A 20,539-nucleotide genomic window follows, 5' to 3' on the forward strand; every position below is an offset into this window, starting at 1 on the left:
TATGTAGGATTGCTTTCTTTTGAGCAATATCTCTAAAATTAAAACCTCCTGTTTCAGAGTGACGCAGAAAAACTAGTTCATGCATGTATTACTTCTAGGTTGGGCTACCGTATTTCGTTATTATCAGAATGTCCTAAAAACTCCCTGAGAAGCCTTCGGTTGATCCAGAATGATGCAGGGGACTAGAAAGAGAGAATATATTTCTCCCATATTAGCGTGTCTTTACTGGCTCACTGTTAAATCCAGAATCAAATTTAAAATCCTTCTGCTCACATACAAGGTATTGAATCATCACGTGCATCTTATTCCAGTGGAGCACTTCGCTCGCAGATTCCTGGCCTACTTGTGGTTCCTGGGATTTTTCAAAGTAGAGTGGGCCCCCCAGCTCCCGGTTTGGATTCAGGTGACTGAAACTCTCTGTTTGTAAGATTAGGCCTAACACGTCTTTTTTAAAAGCATATAGTTAGGGTGATACTGAATCCTCGCATAGTTACGCTGGAACGGACCTAGGCTTCCCATGATGCACTTAGTATTTCTTTTTCCCTCTCCGTTTTTCACTCCGTGTGTTTTTATGAACCAGTCTGCATTTAATCATTAGTTATTATTCCACAGTGTATTTTTTTGTCTCGTCGCTCTCCCTCCCACCGCCAACCAGTCACAGCAGATGCCTTACCCTCCCTGATCGTGGTTCTGCCAGAGGTTTCTTCCTGATAAATCAATTGTCAATTGTTTTTTATTTGTGAGTTTTCTGTAAGTTATAGTTGGTCTTTAGCTTACAATGTAGAGCACCTTGAATTGAATTGAACTTTTGTTTTACATTTCATTGCATGATTCAAATTGCAGTGGGTTTTAGAGCATTTTAAAATGTTGTGAAGTTGACTGATGCTTCTCTTGGATTAATCAAATTTATGGCTTTCATTTGTAGCTCTGTTGTGTCCTCCTGGAAAATTCTCTCTCATGGTTGTTGACTTTCAAATTTAAGCAGTAGCTAGTTTAGCTAACTTTGCCCTACTTTTTACTGCATGACAGGTAGCACACATTGATTTATTTTAGCTGTTTTGTAGAAGTTTGCTGGAAGCAGAGTTAAGGAGAGTGGTGAGACTGAACCATACAGATATAGCTGCAGGATGTAGCGATCATTTTCTGTAGTTTGTGACAGAACAACTTAATTTTACATTACAGAAAGTCATTTTAATGAGAAATATTGATTTTGTGCATCAGCTGCTACTCTTCCTCCTCACTTCGTTACATTATAACCACCTGCTTAATATTCTGTTGGTCCCCCTTCAATGCCAACAAAAAGTCTGACCTGTCTGGATATGGACTCCACTAGATTCCTGAAGCTGTGCTGAGGTATCTGGCACCAAGATGCCACAACAACAGATCCTTTAAGTCCTGTAAGTTGTGAACTGGGGCTTTTATGGATTAGACTTTGTTTGTCCAGCACATCCCACAAGTCCCACATGTCTCAACACTTCAAACTCGCTGTTGTGCTCCTCAAACCATTCCTGAGTCATATTTGCTTTGAGGTAGGCTCATTATCCTGTTGAAAAAGGCCACATCCATCAGGGAAGATCGTTTCTATGACAGGGACAGTGCAGGTAGATGATATATGTCAAAGATCAACATGGACGCCAGGATGCATGTTTCCCAGCAGAACATACAGACCACACGGGGCCAGCCCGTGAACCTTGGCCACCTGTGACCCTGTTGCTGGTTCACCACTGTCCCTTCCTTGGTCTACTTTGCATAATAGCTGGGAACACCCCACAAGAACTGTAGTTTTGGAGATGCTCTGAACCAGCCGTACAGCCATCACAGTTTGACGCTTGTCAAACTTGCTCAAAACCTTATGTTTGCCTATTTTTCCTGCTTCTAACACATGAAGTACAGCCCACCCACCAACAGGTACCATGATGAAGAGATAATCAGTGTTATTCACTTCACCTGTCATAATATCACCGCTAATTAATTATTAATCAGTTGACTTGATTAGTAATTATGCCAGCTGAAAGTCATTAAAGTAACATTTTTTAAGCTGTGAACTGAAAATAACGACAACGCGTGAAAATGTTTGTGAGTCAAAAGTCTTATTCTTCTACTTTTTTGACTGCTCCCTTTAGGGGAGGGGTTCTCACAGTGGGTCAGCTGTCTCAGAGGCATCCTCCTCTGTTACACTAGTACTGCATGTCCTCCTTACTACTTTGGCTCCAAATAGCTCAACTTGAGCTGTCCCTCTGATGTACTTCTTTCTAATGCTGTCTCGACACTGAGACGCTCTCTATTATTGCAGGGTCTTTACCTTACAATATAAAGTGCCTTGAAGGAACTGCTGTTGTGATTTGGGGCCATATAAATAAAACTGAATTGAATTGAATTGAAGTGAATTGAACTGAATCCCAATGAAAATCTTAAGCACTGCCACCCCCAGTTCTGCTTTCTGTGTTTTTGTCAGCGCCACCATCTCCAAACCATACATCACAGCAGGTCTCACTAGCATCTTGTATACCTTTCCTTTCACTCTTGCTGCGATCCTTCTGTCACAAATCACCCTTGACACTCTTCTCCACCCACTCCACTTCAACCTGCCTGCACTCTCTTCTCTTGGATTCTTGATGATCCACATTTGATTTTATGTCGGATTTCCTTCCTGATACAAGCTGGGCTTATATCAGGAAGGCAATAGGAGTCCAGTGACCCCCCCACCCCCCAGCTAGTTTAACAAGCTTTCTACCAAATATCATTAAAAATTAATGCAACACAAGGATGCAGTCTACATTAATACAAGAAAACTAAATAATGGCTTACAATCTGTTGGAGCTGCATGTGGGGAGAAGGGAGACTAAGGCATGTTTAGAGAGACTTCTTTTCAGATGGGCAGTTTCAATCATTTGTCTTCTTACCATAATTGAAAATAATGTTGTGTTGACAGGACACTGCAAGTTGAAAAATGCTGACAACAATAAAATATGTTGAAGAATGGCAAATCACTTCTAATTAAATATCATGTCTCTGTGTTACATTTACTGCAGTTATTGTTATCACAAGGATCTCCGACTATGGCTGCTCCAGTTGTATACTACACAGAGGGAACAAGACAGAGAGAGAGAGATTTGAGTTATAGTAACAGTGTCTTGTTTATATTTGGAGCCATAGGTGGTGCCGAGAGTGATACTAAACACAGCGCAGCGGGGGCTTCATCTGGAGGCAATTCACATTTATTGAACCCTCCAAGACCTGACTTGATATTGTTACATCAGCATAGCCTGTACAGTTTTTCCATGATGCGTAAGGTAAATGTTACCATTAATCTGTATATGTAAACTTATTAGTAGGCAGAGGTTTGAAATACACATATACATCTGTTTTGTTTTTATTTCTAATCTGGTTTTTAACTGTAAGCTGCTGGTTTAGTGAAGACTCCACTAATACTTTGAAGCCAGTATAACTGTTTCTGGAAATTTCAGTATTTTTCTTTGTCAGGTGCACTTTGACATAAACCCTACAGTTCGCTTAAGATTTTTAGTCTCAACACTTCAGGGTTAGACTTTTGATTTGCAAACTTATCACCGGGCTTGATTTTTTTTATCCTTGCATGGATAAGGGTGTAACAGGTACGTATTTGTTAGGCCGAGCTGCGATGTTAAGTATCCAGCCCAGTCATGGTGAGGTCATCAGAACTGGAAAGTTGTTGCAGTTCATCATTTCTTTGTTCCATCAATTTAATCTTCTGGCCCCTTTGCTTAATGTGGCCTTAAGTGCACAGACTGCCTCCATTAGGTTCATGAAGTTAACTTGCTGCTTTACAACTTTACTGTTTTCTTCTAACATAAAGTTGAGAATTTTTTCTCAACTTGACTTTTTTTTTTAAAGTCAGTGACAAAAAAACAAACAAACAAAAAATGAAAAAAGGTTCATGAAAAAAAACCTTTGCTGTCAGAGGTGTAACACAATGTGTCAGCAAACCCACATCTGTAACCACGAGCCAGAGATCCTAACTCCGGTTTCTGGGATGTTTTCTATGATTCATGGCCTTTTTTGGCGACAGGAAGCGAGCTGCAAACACACAGCTCCTCCTCTCTGTGTTGCGGATATTTAGCGGTTCAGTGTTTAGAAAGTCTTGCAGTTGACTTGACATTTATTTCATATATTTAAAAATAAATGTCAAACTGAATGAAGGCACAGGACAATAAACTGTGCTGCTGAACTCCATTTGATCCTTCATTAGATCATCAGGTACACAGATCTTGCTTTAGCCTGCAGGTGGAGGGAGCTCTCTGTGGTGCTGAAATATAGTACCGTTGAGTTGTAACTATTCCAGAAAAGATAACCAGAGCTCACAGGATGGCGCATTTATGAGATAACACATGTTTCTGTCACAGCAGCACAAAACAAGCAAACCGGGGGGACAGGAGAAGGGTAAAATGGGTGGATGGGTTTGGCAGCAGGATCACAGGGACAGGCAAAAGGCAAAGTCCATAAACAGATAGGGAATTAAAACTGGGCAGACTGAGCACACAAATGACTGGAAAGCTCCAGGGGAAATACAGCTGGATAGACAGTCTGGTTTAAATGAATGAAACCAGTATAAACACTGAGGGAGTTAAAGGAATTGGGAATGGGTCACTGGATAGATGTGGGAAACCAGGTGAGCACAAAATGACACATGAAAGGCAAAATCAGGCATGAATGAAATAATGAAGAGAAGGAATGTCACAGAAACAGTGTGATGCTGCATGAAGTCAGTGATTCAGTGCTGTTTGAGAACTGGTAGCACTGAGTATAGGTCAGTACTTATAATATGCCACAAGTCTATGCCACCCTATTAGAGCACTTCGCTCTCACTCTGCAGGCCTACTTGTTGTTCCTAGAGTATTTAAAAATAGGATGGGAGGCAGAGCCTTCAGTTTTCAGGCCCCTCTTCTATGGAACCAGCTTCCAGTTTGGATTTGGGAGACAGACACTATCTCTACTTTCAAGATTAGGCTTAAAACTTTCCTTTTTGCTAAAGCATATAGTTAGGCCTTAGTTATGCTGCAATAGACGTAGGCTGCCGGGGATTCCCATGATGCATTGAGTTTTTCCTTTCCAGTCACCTTTCTCACTCACTATGTGTTAATAGACCTCTCTGCATTGAATCATATCTGTTATTAATCTCTGGCTCTCTTCCACAGCATGTCTTTATCCTGTCTTCCTTCTCCCACCCCAACCGGTCGCAGCAGATGGCCACCCCTCCCTGAGCCTGGTTCTGCTGGAGGTTTCTTCCTGTTAAAAGGGAGTTTTTCCTTCCCACTGTCGCCAAAGTGCTTGCTCATAGGGGGTCATATGATTGTTGGGCTTTTCTCTGTATCTACTGTACAACATAAAGTGCCTTGAGGCGACTTTTGTTGTGATTTGGCGCTATATAAATCAGCTGGTCCACTGATAATTTGGCCATGGCTGGCTATAGCATTTTGTACATAGTTTGAAATATAAGAAGGGACTTTCATATTGCATTGTGTTTGTTTGTCTCTATTCGCAATATTTACATGAAGAGAGTATTATTAAGAGGATATTATGATATCTAAAGATATGCTTTTTAACTAATTATGTATATAACAGGTTAAAAAACACACTTGACATTGATAAAAAAAACAATGTCAGTATAACATATAGGCTTTACTGCCTCCTTGCGAAGGCATTTTTTTTCTCAGCTTCTTTTTCCTCAGTTTCAGAAACTTGACTTGACATTTTGGATTCTGATCCAAAAGTTGTAACCTTTAATCTCCTAAGACCTGAACTCTTCCATGGCATGCGTTTTTAATTTCTCTTTGATATTTGGGCATATTGGGACCTGATGAATGTAAAAACAAAGAATTTCCAGATTTTTTTTATCTGATTTTTGTTTCTGAGAGAAATGAGATCCACATATGAGGACATTTGTTTTAAATGTCAATAGAACAGTGGCAGTATAATGTCTTCGTATCTGGATATCAGGCCCAGTTTTGCTCATTTTGTAGAGCAAAATGTATTATTTTGGTCTAGACATCCCAAAATGTGATGTCCACATATGTGGACGCCAGGTCCTAGGAGGTTAAGAGCTTCTCATGCAGCTCTTAAATGTTCTCTCTAAAGTAAAAAGTGAGTCAAGCACTCGAAAACAGTGCACCATGACAACATTGTTTCCATAACAAAGACTAAAGAAAGCAGCAATACAGTAATAGCTTGCATACACTCGTTTATATCTTTGTATGCATCTTTAAAGTATCTTGAACTTTCAATTATCTTGGGCATTAAAGGTGAACCTGACTAGAAACTATATAGAGAGATAATTAGTGAGTGAAGAATAAAGTTTTCTTGCACATATATCATCACGGATCATGCACTGGCTTAACTTTGGTGCTATCTTGATGTTCTATGTGGTGAGCCGGTTAAAGTTTCTCATCATGCAATCATAAATTTGTCTTTTTGATTACACCCCATCAAATATCGCTCTTATGTGTTCGCACACATTGTCTTTTCATTCTGAAAGATATGAAAGGATTATTCTGTTTCCCAGCTGGTTGTGTTTTACTCAGCTGAAGAGCACTGTAGCCGCTTTAGTTGTGTTGTTCTAAATGGGCATGGAAACACTTGTAGGATTGAGCCTACTTATCTGTTAAGCACCAAAACACTTTACTACAACACACCCTCTGCTGCCAGAGTGAAAGGCTCAGAGCAAAAAAATTCAACCCTGCCATCTTCGAGTAATTGCCACCACAATCAAAAATCAGATACGCTATCAAAGAGTTGAACAGACTTTAATTTTATTGGGGATGGAGGGTAAAACAAGCTGACATTTGAATAACCAAACTAACATATATGAGGTGCATAATACGAGAAGAAGAAAGTGGATGGAAAGAGTGCGAGCATGGGCAAGAGGGTGGATAAGAATGATTAAGTTGACTTAGCTGATCCTCTTCCAATATTTATTGGCCTCAACAAATTTGCTGTCGGTGCACAGGCAGGGATAAAAAATGAAGTCAAGGGATCAAGGGAAAATTCAGCAGTCAGATGAATTTTTCAGGTGGAGGGGAACTCAGAAAATGATCATCTGCGTAGCAGAGACAAAAAGGATGCAACAGTTATGAGTTCATTGTTTGCCAACATTGCTTTTGCTTTGTGCCAGTGGATTACGAATTGCTTGGCAGACAGCGGGATGAGCTGTATGTTGATAGGCAGAAACTGAAAGAAATAGAGATGAAGAATGGAAGGCTGTGGAAGAAGTTTTCATCTGTCAAGACGGGAACAAAGTTGCTGAAGGATTTACGAGATAGAAGAGAGCAAAAGGAAGCTGGTAATTGCACAGCTTCTGGCCTCGTGATATTATCTCTTCCTGACATGTGCGCATCGCCCATTGATACATGCAGGGAACATGGGGATGATGCCTTTTCACTGCCTTTGTGCCCCCCTCGTTCCTGTTACATTTCTCTCTGTCTTACTGATGACAGTTGCCAAATGACAAGGATGAATGGTGAAAGGAAGGAAGGAAATAAGGAAGGAAACCACATTACTAAGCATCACTCCTGATTATCTCAAGCATTTCCCCAAAATGTTGAGCTCTGTCTTTTTTTGTCCTTCAACAAGTCATCTTAGACTTTAAACCTCAGGAGCTTCAAAAGGCTAATTGTTACAATAAATGCACTAACACCCTCTGTGTGTGTCTGTCTCTCTCCCTCAGGCTCAGTGTCTCTCAGTGTATTCCTGGTGTCTGTTGCATTCATAGTATGTGCCATTTGGCTGGTAGCTCTGTGTGGCGTCTGCACCTGGTGCCAACGTAAACTGGTAAGTTCCAATACTTATTATTCACATTTTAATGACTATGTTCCAGTATTGACATTTGCTTTAAGTCCCCAGCGACCCCAGCAAGAATATATTGTAGATCTTTAATAGGCATCTAGGAAATCACTGTGAAATGGAAACTAAGATGTTGGGTTTTTTTCCCTGGTGAGTAGGTGGCATCATTTATTCTAGAAATAAACTTTTGGAATAAAAATAGTTGCATAATCACTTTGCAGATTCGTGATTTCTTTTCTTTTCAAGTATAGTAAAGAAAATCTAACCAGATACATCAACTGTATCTTTGTTATATCCTACATATTTAAGTATTTTAAAGGCAGTTGGTACAATTTGTAAGGTCTTGTTTTGGAGGATGACTGGACAAACTGGCTGAGTGTAACATCCGTTTTTTTTTAGGAAGTAAGAAGGTTGTGGAAATTCTGCTGGGCCTTCTCACTGTATGAATAATTCATTATTGGAAGGATCAGCACAGCTTTTTTAATGCCCTGCATAGAAAACAAGATTTTTCATTTATTGTGTGTCCTAACCTTCAAATGAATCGAACGTTTTTGGTGCACAGGATGAAGAAAAAAACCTCATTTTGATATGGTGGTCTTTAAAGGAAAAAAAAGATATATTACTAAATCTTGCACATTTTTATTCAAAAATAAATTAAATGTTATCTGAAATGCAAAATTTTGATATGCAAAAAAAGTATGTGCTCATTTGGATGAACAGAGTGTACTGAAATAATACTCTCATGTGCAAGTTGAATGTTTTCTTTTCACTCCTCTGAGAAAATACATGTTGTGAAAGCAAAATGGCCCCAATACTGACCAGTGAATGAAAAAAAAACAAACAAACAGTGTTTCTGCCTGAAAATTCAAATTAATGTGATTTAACTCTTTAAAGCCTGAACTTTAAAAAAGCTGCCAGAAAATTCCTGTGAGTGTTTAATGAAGCTTCTCACAAGTAAAACAGATTTTAGATATTAATTTGTATATATGTAAGTTTTAATTTGTATAATATTTTCTGCATGCAACGTTTTACTTTTTGCAATTTATTGCTTAAATATGTTCAGTTTATTTTAGTTTTGTGGGGTTGAGGTGGGGAGATGGGGGTGTCACATTGATGAAAACTCAGTGTCAAAAACTCACAAAGACTCGTGTATTAAATATGGTTCGCTTGTCATTGCAGAGTTAAATCAGCATCAACTTAATTAATACTAGAGACTTGACATACAGCTTTCAGTTTCTCACACTGCAGATGAGAGTTGCAGATCCACTGTGACTGATGGGAAAACTTCTCAAGGTTTGGTCCTCTGCCTTATAACTGAGGGTTGAAGCAAGTCTTTCTTTACAGTCTTTACAAACTGTTTCAGAACAACATCTTGTAGCTGTGTAGAAGATTTACAGCTGTATAGACAGTCAGGGTTTCTTCTGAAATTTCTGCAGCCTTAAATTGAATGTGTTTGCCTTAAATAGTGTTGTGCTTTTTCTGCGCCATGGCATTAGAAGCAGGAGAGAGGCTGTATATTTGGCTGTGGCAGCGAACATGAACAGAAACCTCTGTAACTGTGGCCGTGGCTCTGAGCCTCGTGCATCATGGCAGCCGCTCCATGCTAATGATTAATATGCTAATGAGCGTCACTTTGAGCAATTGGCTGCTCGAGTAACTGTAATTCCTAATTTTGATCTGCTGGCATTTCCCCCACTTTGTCCTCTCTTTCCCCCCCTTCATGCATCTCTTTTGTCCTGTTCGCATCTCTCTCTGTTTGAATAGTGACTGTAGCACAGCAATTCATTCACCACGACAAGCTAAGAGTTAACTGAGCTATTACAGATGAAAAACACCTTCTAAGTAACATTTACAATTGCTCACGACTGAGAAACAAACCCATTTCTTATCTTTGTTTACTTTAAAGTTATCCATATCTCTCTGTGTTTTTGTGTCACCTTCTCTCTGTATAACAAATGATCTGGTTTGTATTTGTCTCTTTGTCACCTTATCACCCCGTCCTTGTCAGAATTTCACTGCTTCTCTCTGCCCTTTTCCAGTATTGTCCCTTGCTTGCATCTGTTGCAACTTTAGTTCTCCCTTCTGCTTGCTTTCTATTTCCTTAAGGTTAAATAAATAATCACATACATTATAAGAAAAGAGGAACATACATTGTATATACACATATGTTATGTTGGGGGTGGGTGTGCAGATTTTAGATAGTGAAATCTGCAAATAGTGAGTGCTATTACCTGAAAAAATAGCTATAATCTTACCTACTGATCAAAATTTACTGTCAAAGATTTTCTGTCAGCAGATTAATCATTTCATTGACTGACCTCTTTGGCTCTAGTCAGTAAGGATAGTTCAGTATTGCTTGTAATGAACTATTTTTTCTTTCTCTGAGCGAGAAATAACAAGGACAACAGATGCATTTTAAAGGAAATCACTGGATTACAATTTTTTTTCATAACATAACAAATTCAATGTTTTCCTTTTAAAAAATCAGCTGTTGTCCATTTTTAGTACATGCCCATCCTGCTCTGCTATCTAAAGGTCATTTTAGTTGGTTTTTGGCCATTCCTTGACTCCCAGCAAAAAAAAAAAATAGGGAACCACCCCCCACCATCTCATGATGCTTAATCGACGTAATCAACTTTAATTTGATGCAGTGTGAAAAAAAAATGCACAGAAATAAATTATTTTTTAAAGAATAATTAAATAGATTCAACATCTTTCTTCAACAGAATTGCAGACTGCACAGATGGTATCTTCCCAAAGGAAAAAGTACTATAGCTTACTAGGGTATATTAGACTTAACAGTTACTATATACAGTAATGGACTTCTATACATTTTACATCAGATTAAAACTTTGGGTGTAAGATTCAGATAATTATTTATTATTAACTAGACATTTTAAATGAGAATAAGAAAGAAAAGTATGTCTTTGTGCCCCCTTTTCCCTGTTAATGCCCTATCGGCCCCCCTGGCTAAACTTTGGTAGATCCTCCCCTGCACAGTTACCAGCGTCAGCTACGTAGAAAAGGATCCTCGAGTAGAAAGTAATATTAAATAAATTCTAACAACAGCTTATCAAGCTTAAACGTGCTGCTGATGTTCAGCCGCTGGTTTCCTCTTTCTGGTGCAAAGTGGGCCAAAAACAAACAAGACAGACGGACTCGCAACAGAAAAGCCGATCAGCTGATCATTAAGCAGTTTCATGATGCAGCAGGAGAGGGAGGGAGAGAGAGAGAGAAGAGGCAGTCGCTCTATATATCGGTTGTTAAGCGTAACGCGGGAAAGCTTTACAAACATTCAGAGATGAACTTACACACTTGCTTTACTTCTCTCTGGGATAACTTTCTGGAGATGAAATGCTGGTTTGGTAGCGAGGCTACAAACACACACAGCTGCTCTATCACGTGATGCACACTGCTCCGACGCGCTACGGTTATGAGCCGAGTTACACCATGTTGCAAGTTTTGTGAGGTGCTTTTTTGATATTTAATGGATTGGATTATATTTTTTATTTCTCTCCGATATCCGATCCAGTAATTTACGTCAGTATTGGACCGATACCGATACGTAATATTGGAGTATAGAGGGAAGGAAGAGGGAGGCAGATGCATACAGGCAGGCGAGTGTGGAAGGTGCTGTTGGTCTTTACTGAACATCCAGGTGTGTGACAAGCGTAATGACAGTGTGACTTAGGAGGATGATCCAGAGGGAAGCAGGGCCACACTGCTCTGAACAGGGAATCACCCTCTGTGTCTTTCACATCTCCAGTTCATCTCATGTGACAGTTTTATCATCCTCTGCACAGCTTCATTATTCTAGATCCAGTTTCGAACCTCCCGTCTTGTCTCTTCCTGTTTCTCACTTGGCCCTCCGCTCAGTCGTACTCAGTTGCTTCTGCTTCTCCCCATCCTCCCAATCCTCCCGTCTGTTTCTCACATCCTCCCACACTCTGTCAGCATTGTACCTTCTCCAACCTCTCTCCAGCCTCCTGAAGATTTTATGATTTTGCTTAATGATAGATGAGCCGCACTTGATAGCATATACTTGACTGTTATGCCTTCCTTCCTTTTCTGAGTCTGTGTACATGTGTTCCAGTGCAGTGTTGTGGCTGGATGTAGGTACAGATCAGGTCAGGGCCCCAAGCGTCGCTCTCTATTGAAGATGTTTGTGGAGTTGAGTTGGACATATGAGAAGAGACATGTTGAATAATAGAGTTTATTTTAGATGCATTGGCGATAAAGTAGAATGCATAAAGAGGCCACCTGTCTGTAGGACACTGAAAGCCGAATTAAGATAAACATTCGGCTCTGTGCAGTGTCTGAAAGCCCCCAGGCTGTGGGCAGCATGATATCTTTCATTGAGTACAAGAGTTGCATTTGAACCAGAAACGGAAATGAAAAATTAGATAAATCTTTTGAAAAAGTTTGATAACTCGATCGTGTGAAAATGCACATTTGCATTGCATTTCTTCTCTAGATAGATAGATAGATAGATAGATAGATAGATAGATAGATAGATAGATAGATAGATAGATAGATAGATAGATAGATAGATAGATAGATAGATAGATTAGACAGCATTTTCATGTATGCATAATAATTCTGCTCTCTTTTTGGTCTTGGTTTACTGCAATGTGGGCCATTTTCAGTGACCTGTTTTGTCTAGACATGAGGAAGCTAAAATTCATTGTGTCCTCTTTCAACTCTGGAAACATCTGTTCGAAGGTTTTTCAGACTACTCTCTTAAATATTTATAAGGTTGCATTAAAAAACTCCACATGGACTAAAGTTTTGACCCAGAGAATCTTTGTTTTGTTTTTTTCATTTAACACTTAATTTAATCAAATGTTTTAACGTTTTCATTTTTAAAGATTTTTTTGTATAAGCTCTCTCTGGAGTTCTGTAAAAATCTTTTTATACTGCTGTTTTTCTCTGTAAAAATCATGTTCAAAACTCAGATTTTTATGAGAAAGTCTGTGACAGCTGCTCTGTGGTGACTTTCTCACTTTTACAGTGAGGTCCATAAATACTTCTGCCTCTGTACACCACCAAAGTGGATTTTAAATCAAGATGTGATTGAAGTGCACCATTTCAACTTTCATCCACAGGATTTGGCATTGCAATAAAAAACATTGCATTGCCATTTTTAAAGACTATTTATTTTCAGATGTGCAAATGTAATCGGATAATTGACAAGGAGTTTCATGGCTAGTTCAATTCAGTTCAATTCAATTTTATTTATATAGTGCCAAATCGCAATAACAGTTGCCTCAAGGCACTTTATATTGCACAGTAGATCGTACAATAATAGATACAGAGAAAAACCCAACAATCATATGACCCCCTATGAGCAAGCACTTTGGCGACAGTGGGAAGGAAAAACTCCCTTTTAACAGGAAGAAACCTCCAGCAGAACCAGGCTCAGGGAGGGGCGGCCATCTGCTGCGACCGGTTGGGGTGGGAGAAGGAAGTCAGGATAAAAGACATGCTGTGGAAGAGAGACAGAGATTAATAACAGTATGATTCAATGCAGAGAGGTCTATTAACACATAGTGAGTGAGAAAGGTGACTGCAAAGGAAAAATTCAATGCATCATGGGAATCCCCGGCAGCCTACGTCTATTACAGCACAACTAAGGGAGGATTCAGGGTCACCTGGTTCAGCCCTAAATATATGCTTTAGCAAAAAGGAAAGTTTTAAGCCTAATCTTGAAAGTAGAGATAGTGTCTGTCTCCCGAATCCAAACTAGAAGCTGGTTCCACAGAAGAGGGGCCTGAAAACTGAAGGCTCTCCCTCCCATTCTACTTTTAAATACTCTAGGAACAACAAGTAGGCCTGCAGAGCGAGAGCGAAGTGCTCTAATAGGGTGATATGGTACTACAAGCTCATTAAGATAAGATGGGGCCTGATTATTTAAGACCTTGTATGTGAGGAGCAGGATTTTGAATTCAACTCTGGATTTAACAGGAAGCCAATGAAGGGAAGCCAAAACAGGAGAAATATGCTCTCTCTTTCTAGTCCCTGTCAGGACTCTTGCTGCAGCATTTTGGATCAGCTGAAGGCTTTTCAGCGAGTTTTTTAGACATCCTGATAATAATGAATTACACTAGTCCAGCCTGGAAGTAATAAATGCATGAACTAGTTTTTCAGCGTCACTCTGAGACAGGATATTTCTAACTTTAGAGATGTTGCACAAATGGAAGAAAGCAGTCTTACATATTTGTTTAATATGTGCATTGAAGGACATGTCCTGGTCAAAAATGACTCCAAGGTTCCTCACAGCGTTACTGGAGGCCGAGGTAATGCCATCCAGAGTAAGAATCTGATTAGACACCATATTTCTAAGCTTTTCAGGGCCGAGTACAATAACCTCAGTTTTATCTGAATTAGGAAGCAGAAGGTTAGTGGCCGTCCAGGTCTTTATGTCTTTAAGACATTCCTGCAGTTTAACTAATTGGTGTGTGTTACCTGGCTTCATGGACAGATAGAGCTGGGTGTCATCTGCATAGCAGTGAAAATGTATGCTATGTCTTCTAATGATACTGCCTAAGGGAAGCATGTATAATTTAAACAGAATTAGTCCTAGGACTGAACCCTGTGGAACTCCATAATTAACCTTAGTGTGTGAAGAGGACTCTCCATTTACATGTACAAATTGGAGTCTATTAGATAGATATGATACAACCCACTGCAGCGCAGTACCTGAAATACCTACAGCATGCTCTAACTAGAATATTATGGTCAACAGTATTGAACACTGCACTAGAGCAGGGCGATATGACCAAAAATATTTATCACGATATACATTTGAAAGTTTGCGATAACGATATAACTGACGATATAATTGACACTAGACAAAATACTTTACAACTCCACAACTTTATTAGTGCAAAAAAACCCCATCAATGTATTTTCACTTAAACAAGCAGCTGTTTTTTATTTGCATTAAAGTTATATAAAAATGTAACTGTGCAAATGCAAATTCCTTGCTGACAGTTTAACCAAAAGGCATTTCCAGTGAAAACCATAACCCTAACCATGTAGACTATCCACAAAACTTAACCCTCCTGTTATGTTGGTTTCCAGGAACACTAATTATGTTCCTGGGTCAATTTGACCCGGGGCATGTTTACTCATCCAAAAGTGTCAGAAACACTGGCATTGATTATTTTACAATTTTGTTTTATAATTTAGATGGGTTTTTTTGTTTGTTTTCTGTAGTGATGCAGATGACATATGACATCTCTTCTGTTCTGGGTGAATCTGACCCGCAACATAACAGGAGGGTTAAAAAGAGGTTATACACACACACAATACGGTATTATATGTTGAAGCACAGTACGTATCACTCCGTGAGGCTCCTGCCTATGACAGCCGTAATGCTACAACAATCCATCAAGCATTGCGGGTTCCCAGCTTAGCAAAGTCGTACTGAAACACTTGACAGATTTTCGAGCGCCGTGTACATAAAATCGTTTCGAGGTCAGTAAACACAACCAGAATTCATACATAAGGCACATGGGATTATAAGGGGCACTGTCGATTTTCAGAAAAATCAAAGGATTGATTTTAAGTGTGCTGTATTTTCCAAACAACACGGTAATAACAACGGCCCGCTAGCATGCTCTACCAAAAATAGTGCTTTGTTGTGTATCTGACGGACGAAAGCCAAACCAGTTCCACACCACTGAAGTTGCAACATTTTTACAAACCAATTCTGGTTCATTCGTTTCATTTAACGATCCACTTTCGCTCTTCTCATTCTCTGTCGCCGCCGTGCTATTTTTCCGCCATGTGCGTATGAAAACAAAGGCACTGCGCATGCACGTTTTACCCATATTCTATCGCGATATTTCATTTTCTTATCATTGCCCAACATTATACCGGTATTACCGTGAATGGTATGATATGGCCCAGCCCTACGCTGTACTGAAGTCTAGCAGGACAAGCGATAGGAAAGGAAGGTTGGAGATTGGCCTATAATTAGCTAAGTTTAGGCTTGTTTAAATTAAGCAGATAAAAGAGCTCAAGCTCCAAGTGTTGAACTTGTGTTTGGTGTCTTTTCACTCAATATGAGATCCAAAGAGATGTTTAAACAAGTGAAGGAAGCAATCATAGGCTAAAGGATGGATGATGACACGAATATATTACACTTACAAGTAGCTAAACTTGTGCCAGAAACCTTTTTTCCATTTCTTGAAATATTTCCAAGAAAGACAACTGAAAGAAAAAAGACAAATTCACAACACTTCATGTAATAGAAATACAGAGGGTTTAGAATAACAGGTACAAAACACTGGTTACACTCAAGAACAAGAAGGCCAGATTAGACTTTTAATAACAATAATCTTTAGACAGATGCAACCAAGAGTAATTTGTGCCAGAAGGATGAGAAGAGAGAAGTCTAGAGAAGAAAACAGCTATTGATCTGAAGCATACCACATCATCTGTCAAACATGGTACAGGCAGTCTTATGAAACGACCATGTATGATATGACTGCAGATAGAAGTAGCAGGATGATTTCTGAAGAGTACAGGGCCATGCTCTCTGCTCAGATTCAGACAAATGCTGTAAAACTGATTGGCTGCACTTCACAGTCATATGGCTAATGACCCAAAGCATACTGCAAAAGCAACCCAAGAGTTTGTCAACCTAAAACAAATAGGATGTTACAGTTAAAGCCTGGCAAAGCATCTCAAGGGAGGAAACACAGCATTTGTTTCCTCTCTTAAAGATGACAGTCTGCACTTTAGCCACATCTTTATTGTTTGAATTAAAATCCACTGTGGATGATGTGTACATATAATGTAAGGAAGAGCAGCACAGCAAATCCTGATGTCAGACTGTCCTCATCATTTCTTTATGTTACCTACATGGCTGCGGGACGAGTAGCTGTTAAGTGTGTCACTAGCAGTATGTCTGCCCTGGGTGTGAACTCACTGCTCAGCCGGCTTTTAAATTTGTATGTTTTCTACATTTGTAGGGTCCCTCAAACAGCAGGAAAAGTACAAGTAGTACACAATATAATGTTTGTGTTCAAGCAACACCACTATGGCTGCTTTTCTCTCGGCCTGACATTAAAATTCACCTTTGTTTGTCGAAGCTGTGACGAGAGTGCAGGAAGGAATCACGTCACAACTTCAGCCTCAAACAGCTTCTAAGAGACACACTGAGAAAAAGCAAGAAAACGAGAAAAAGATTAAAATAATATAAATACCTGCCCTTCAACACTCAATTAGTCAGCATTTGCGAAATTAATGTTAAATTTAAAATGTCACCACCACATTTCAAGTTTGAGTTTTTTACCCCTCTGGCATGGTGTGATATTCTTATTAATAGTCCGTAGAGAGGATTGGTATATATTTTTTATGAAAATATGCATATGTAATTAAAACGCATGTCAAGTTGATTTTGTGGATAATTAATTACAGCAACAGATGGTAATGTAGCTGAAATCTTCAAATAGGAATGAGTCCAACATGTAATTTGCCTCAAAGCAAACATAAAAAAGTCTAACAGCAATTTTATGTCTTGCCTATTTGGTGGACATTTTATTACATATGTGCACCTCATGTCGTTGTCGTGAGCTTATAATGGAAAAACATTATGTAAGAAGCGAGAGTCGGTGTGACTCAGCGGGAAAGAGCTCAGTGTTATCACCCCCAAGAGTTTAATAAATACAGAGTTCAATAAAACATAGAGGTCAATAACTGTAACTACTGTATATTGCTTTGCTGAAAGCACTATCCATTAAGTAGAAAATATTTGCACAGAGTAGGTAAGATACGGTTTATAAGCCATCGCAGCAGCAATGTATGCAGTTACGTTGCCCGGTTAGAATTTCACCGTCTTCCAAATGAGCTGGCTTCACCTTAAAAAGCAGCTGTTTTCGGTTTGAGAGGAAACCCTTTAGATTTCCAGTCTGTAAATGTGTTTTTTTCCCTTTTATATAAGATCTGACATATCATTGTTTCATATCATATCACTGATTTTTTCGATGCCGAGGTTTAATTGCATGACCCGCAGCTTTTTTATATATGGTACAGCCCAGCATCTGATTTCACCTACTGCGACACTACAGTAAAGGCATGTCAGTTAGATTTCCATTACATTTTATTGACTCTTCCTGACAGCGATGGAGAATTTAACTTATTTGTTTAATCTTAACTATCAAAACATGCCACAGCAATCTCCACAAGCACGGGAAGCTTTTTCAGAAAACAAAAGCTGTTGTAGACCCAAAAACTACTTTGATTTTTTTGAGGAGACACACATCACAGCATAGGCGCAGTGGTGATATGCGCAGGCCCTCCAGCTATGCTGTAACTACAGCTTCAGCTGTAATAAACAATGCGGTGGCACCTCCGAAGGCTTTCACGAATGACTTCCTGTTTTGAAATCTTGAGTTATCTCATTATCTTAATGTGTCTGATTTCACTTTAAGTCTGATGTAGCCTGCAGCTGCGCTGTGTGTGTGTGTGTCTGCGTGTGTGCTTCTTGTGTGCGAAAACATTTTTGCCCATGTATCATGCATGTGAGATTGTGTATTTGCATCTCATTTTAGTTAAGTGGTCCCTGGCATCAAACCAGTGTGCACTCTTCCCTCATTTATTACATTTTACAACATGTGTTGGAACCTGATGTTATTCTAAAAACCTGAGTAATGAACACTTGACTTGTACAGATGCCTTTATAAACGATGAGAAACACGCCTCTAAGATGTGTGTCCCTCTTACTCTCTCTGTCTCTCTCGTGTCTTTGCAGGGGAAGAGGAATAAGCCCGGGATGGAGGCTGCCAGCTCTCCAGATTCAGTGAGAGGTCGAGGGGAAAATAAAGCCATCAAGTAGGTGTCAGGGAGGGAGTAGATGGGGGCACGTGGGAATAATGTATGATGTGGTGATAGTATCACATTTAAACAGCTATTTGTGATTGCAAACTAATCTTGTAGCTCTGTGCGTGGACTCAAATGCTTTCCCTGAAATTATGCCCTAAAGATAGTGAGCATTTATCATATATATATATATATATATATACGATGTGTGACGCTGCTACTGTGCCCATAAAAAAAAACTACCTGATTTAAATTTGTCCTTGGGCAGCTCTGGACCACTTCCAACATTGCTGCTATTTTTAGATCACTCTTTGAAAATCATGTTCTGACCTCCTGGTCTGCTGATGTAAATCAAAGGCTGCATTATGGTAAATGGTCTTTACCTTATATTTAAACCCCTCCCCAATTTTTTTGACATAGCAACAGCCTGCTCACCGTTTGCTCTAGTTGGAATAAATAGAAATAAGCACACTAAGCTAATTGTTAAGATTAGGATATCGACAGCTATGAATATACTTCTGCCCCTGTTTCAAATATAATTAAGCATTATTGAATACAAGAGGGTGACGCTAACAGCTTGCCACAAATCTATTAGCTTTTTTGAGCTATTTCCTTTGACGTTTTTATTCTGAGTGCATACCTGACTTGGTTTTTTTTGGTGTTTTAAATTCATACTGACTTTTCTCCCTTGCCTCCTTATCTCCTTTGTTTTGTTTCCTCATCATTGACAGCGTGATAAAACACACAGGTCACGTCCTTCCATCCTCCTCCTTTCTGAGCGTTTCGACCCACTTTTCATGATACTGGGTGACCATAAACTTGTAGTCATCCTGTAGCCAAATTCATGTTAAATTTATTTTAAAAGTATTTAAAAAGAGTATTTTTCTTTTTAGATTTTCTTTTTAATTTATTTATCAACATTTCTCGAGATCTGCTTTGTTTTCTCTTCTTTATATATGTCTGTGATTGTTTACTGCTCTCACCTGTCTCACCTTTTGCTTTCTCTCTGGCTACAGCGATCTAGACAGAGACTTTTGGAATAACAATGACAGCAGCAATGTCCAACAGAGGTGGAGCTCCTACCCACCCAAGGAGTTCCTCTTAAACATGTCTCCCTATGCACCCTACGGAGACCCCCGCCTCACGCCCAAGTGAGTCTCATTCATGTCTGGTAAGGGACTCCTCTGTCTGGGCAGGGCTGTAATGAAACAGGGGCTTCTGTACAACGCTGTAGGAGTGGTCAACATAATAAAATCTTTTGCTCTTTGAGGTCATAGGTATGAGACAAATAGCACAAAAATATTCCAAATCAAAGGCTGATCAATACACAACTCAGAGCAGTGAAAAGGTCACATTTAATAGCCTAAAGGGAAACAGAAAGCCTGATTTTGTAACGCTGTCAGATCACATATCTTTTAAATGGAATTCTCCCCTCATCCCCGGTAATCCTCATGTTTTTGCATTCAGGCATGTCCACAGTGAGGTGGTGTTTAGTATGCACTGCTGGCCATGCAGCAGCTGATAGAGATGTGCAGCACCATCCCTTAATATCTGTGATTCCTTGGGCTGCACTGACACTAACTAAAGTTATGCACAATTTCCAAACTGCTGCTTTCAGACAGAAAGGCTGCCGTTGTATAGGAGTTTGAGCCCTGTGTCTTTAAAACAATACAGAAGAGTAAACTAGGGAAGCAACAGTATAGTTTGCTCTTAAATCACATACAGCGTGTACAAATGAATGTCTTTGATAGCTCCACTGCTTACAGCCCTGCTAACTTCACCTCGGTAGACCCTCCCTACCTCTCACCTGCAGCCCATGGACTGTTACCATGGAGACGGACAACCCTCAGAGAAAAGATCCCACTGTTTAACAAAACTTTTCCCCATTTGTGGT

At 39.5% G+C, this 20,539-nt stretch overlaps 1 protein-coding gene across 4 annotated transcripts in view; it reads left to right on the forward strand.

The window, feature by feature from the left end:
- syt7b (synaptotagmin VIIb) overlaps nt 1-20,539 on the forward strand; it is a 139,012-nt gene that overhangs the window by 60,422 nt on the left and 58,051 nt on the right. For all 4 annotated transcript variants that reach the window (XM_042221023.1, XM_042221024.1, XM_042221025.1 and 1 more), the window contains exons 2-4: nt 7,700-7,803; nt 18,578-18,657; nt 19,662-19,796. In XM_042221023.1, the coding sequence (XP_042076957.1) occupies nt 7,700-7,803; nt 18,578-18,657; nt 19,662-19,796 (319 nt within the window). The remainder of the gene's footprint in view (nt 1-7,699; nt 7,804-18,577; nt 18,658-19,661; nt 19,797-20,539) is intronic.

This window comes from Haplochromis burtoni, unplaced genomic scaffold, assembly GCF_018398535.1.
Source record: "Haplochromis burtoni strain Fernald_Lab_line unplaced genomic scaffold, NCSU_Asbu1 Contig_59, whole genome shotgun sequence".
Classification (NCBI taxonomy): Eukaryota; Metazoa; Chordata; class Actinopteri; order Cichliformes; family Cichlidae; genus Haplochromis; species Haplochromis burtoni.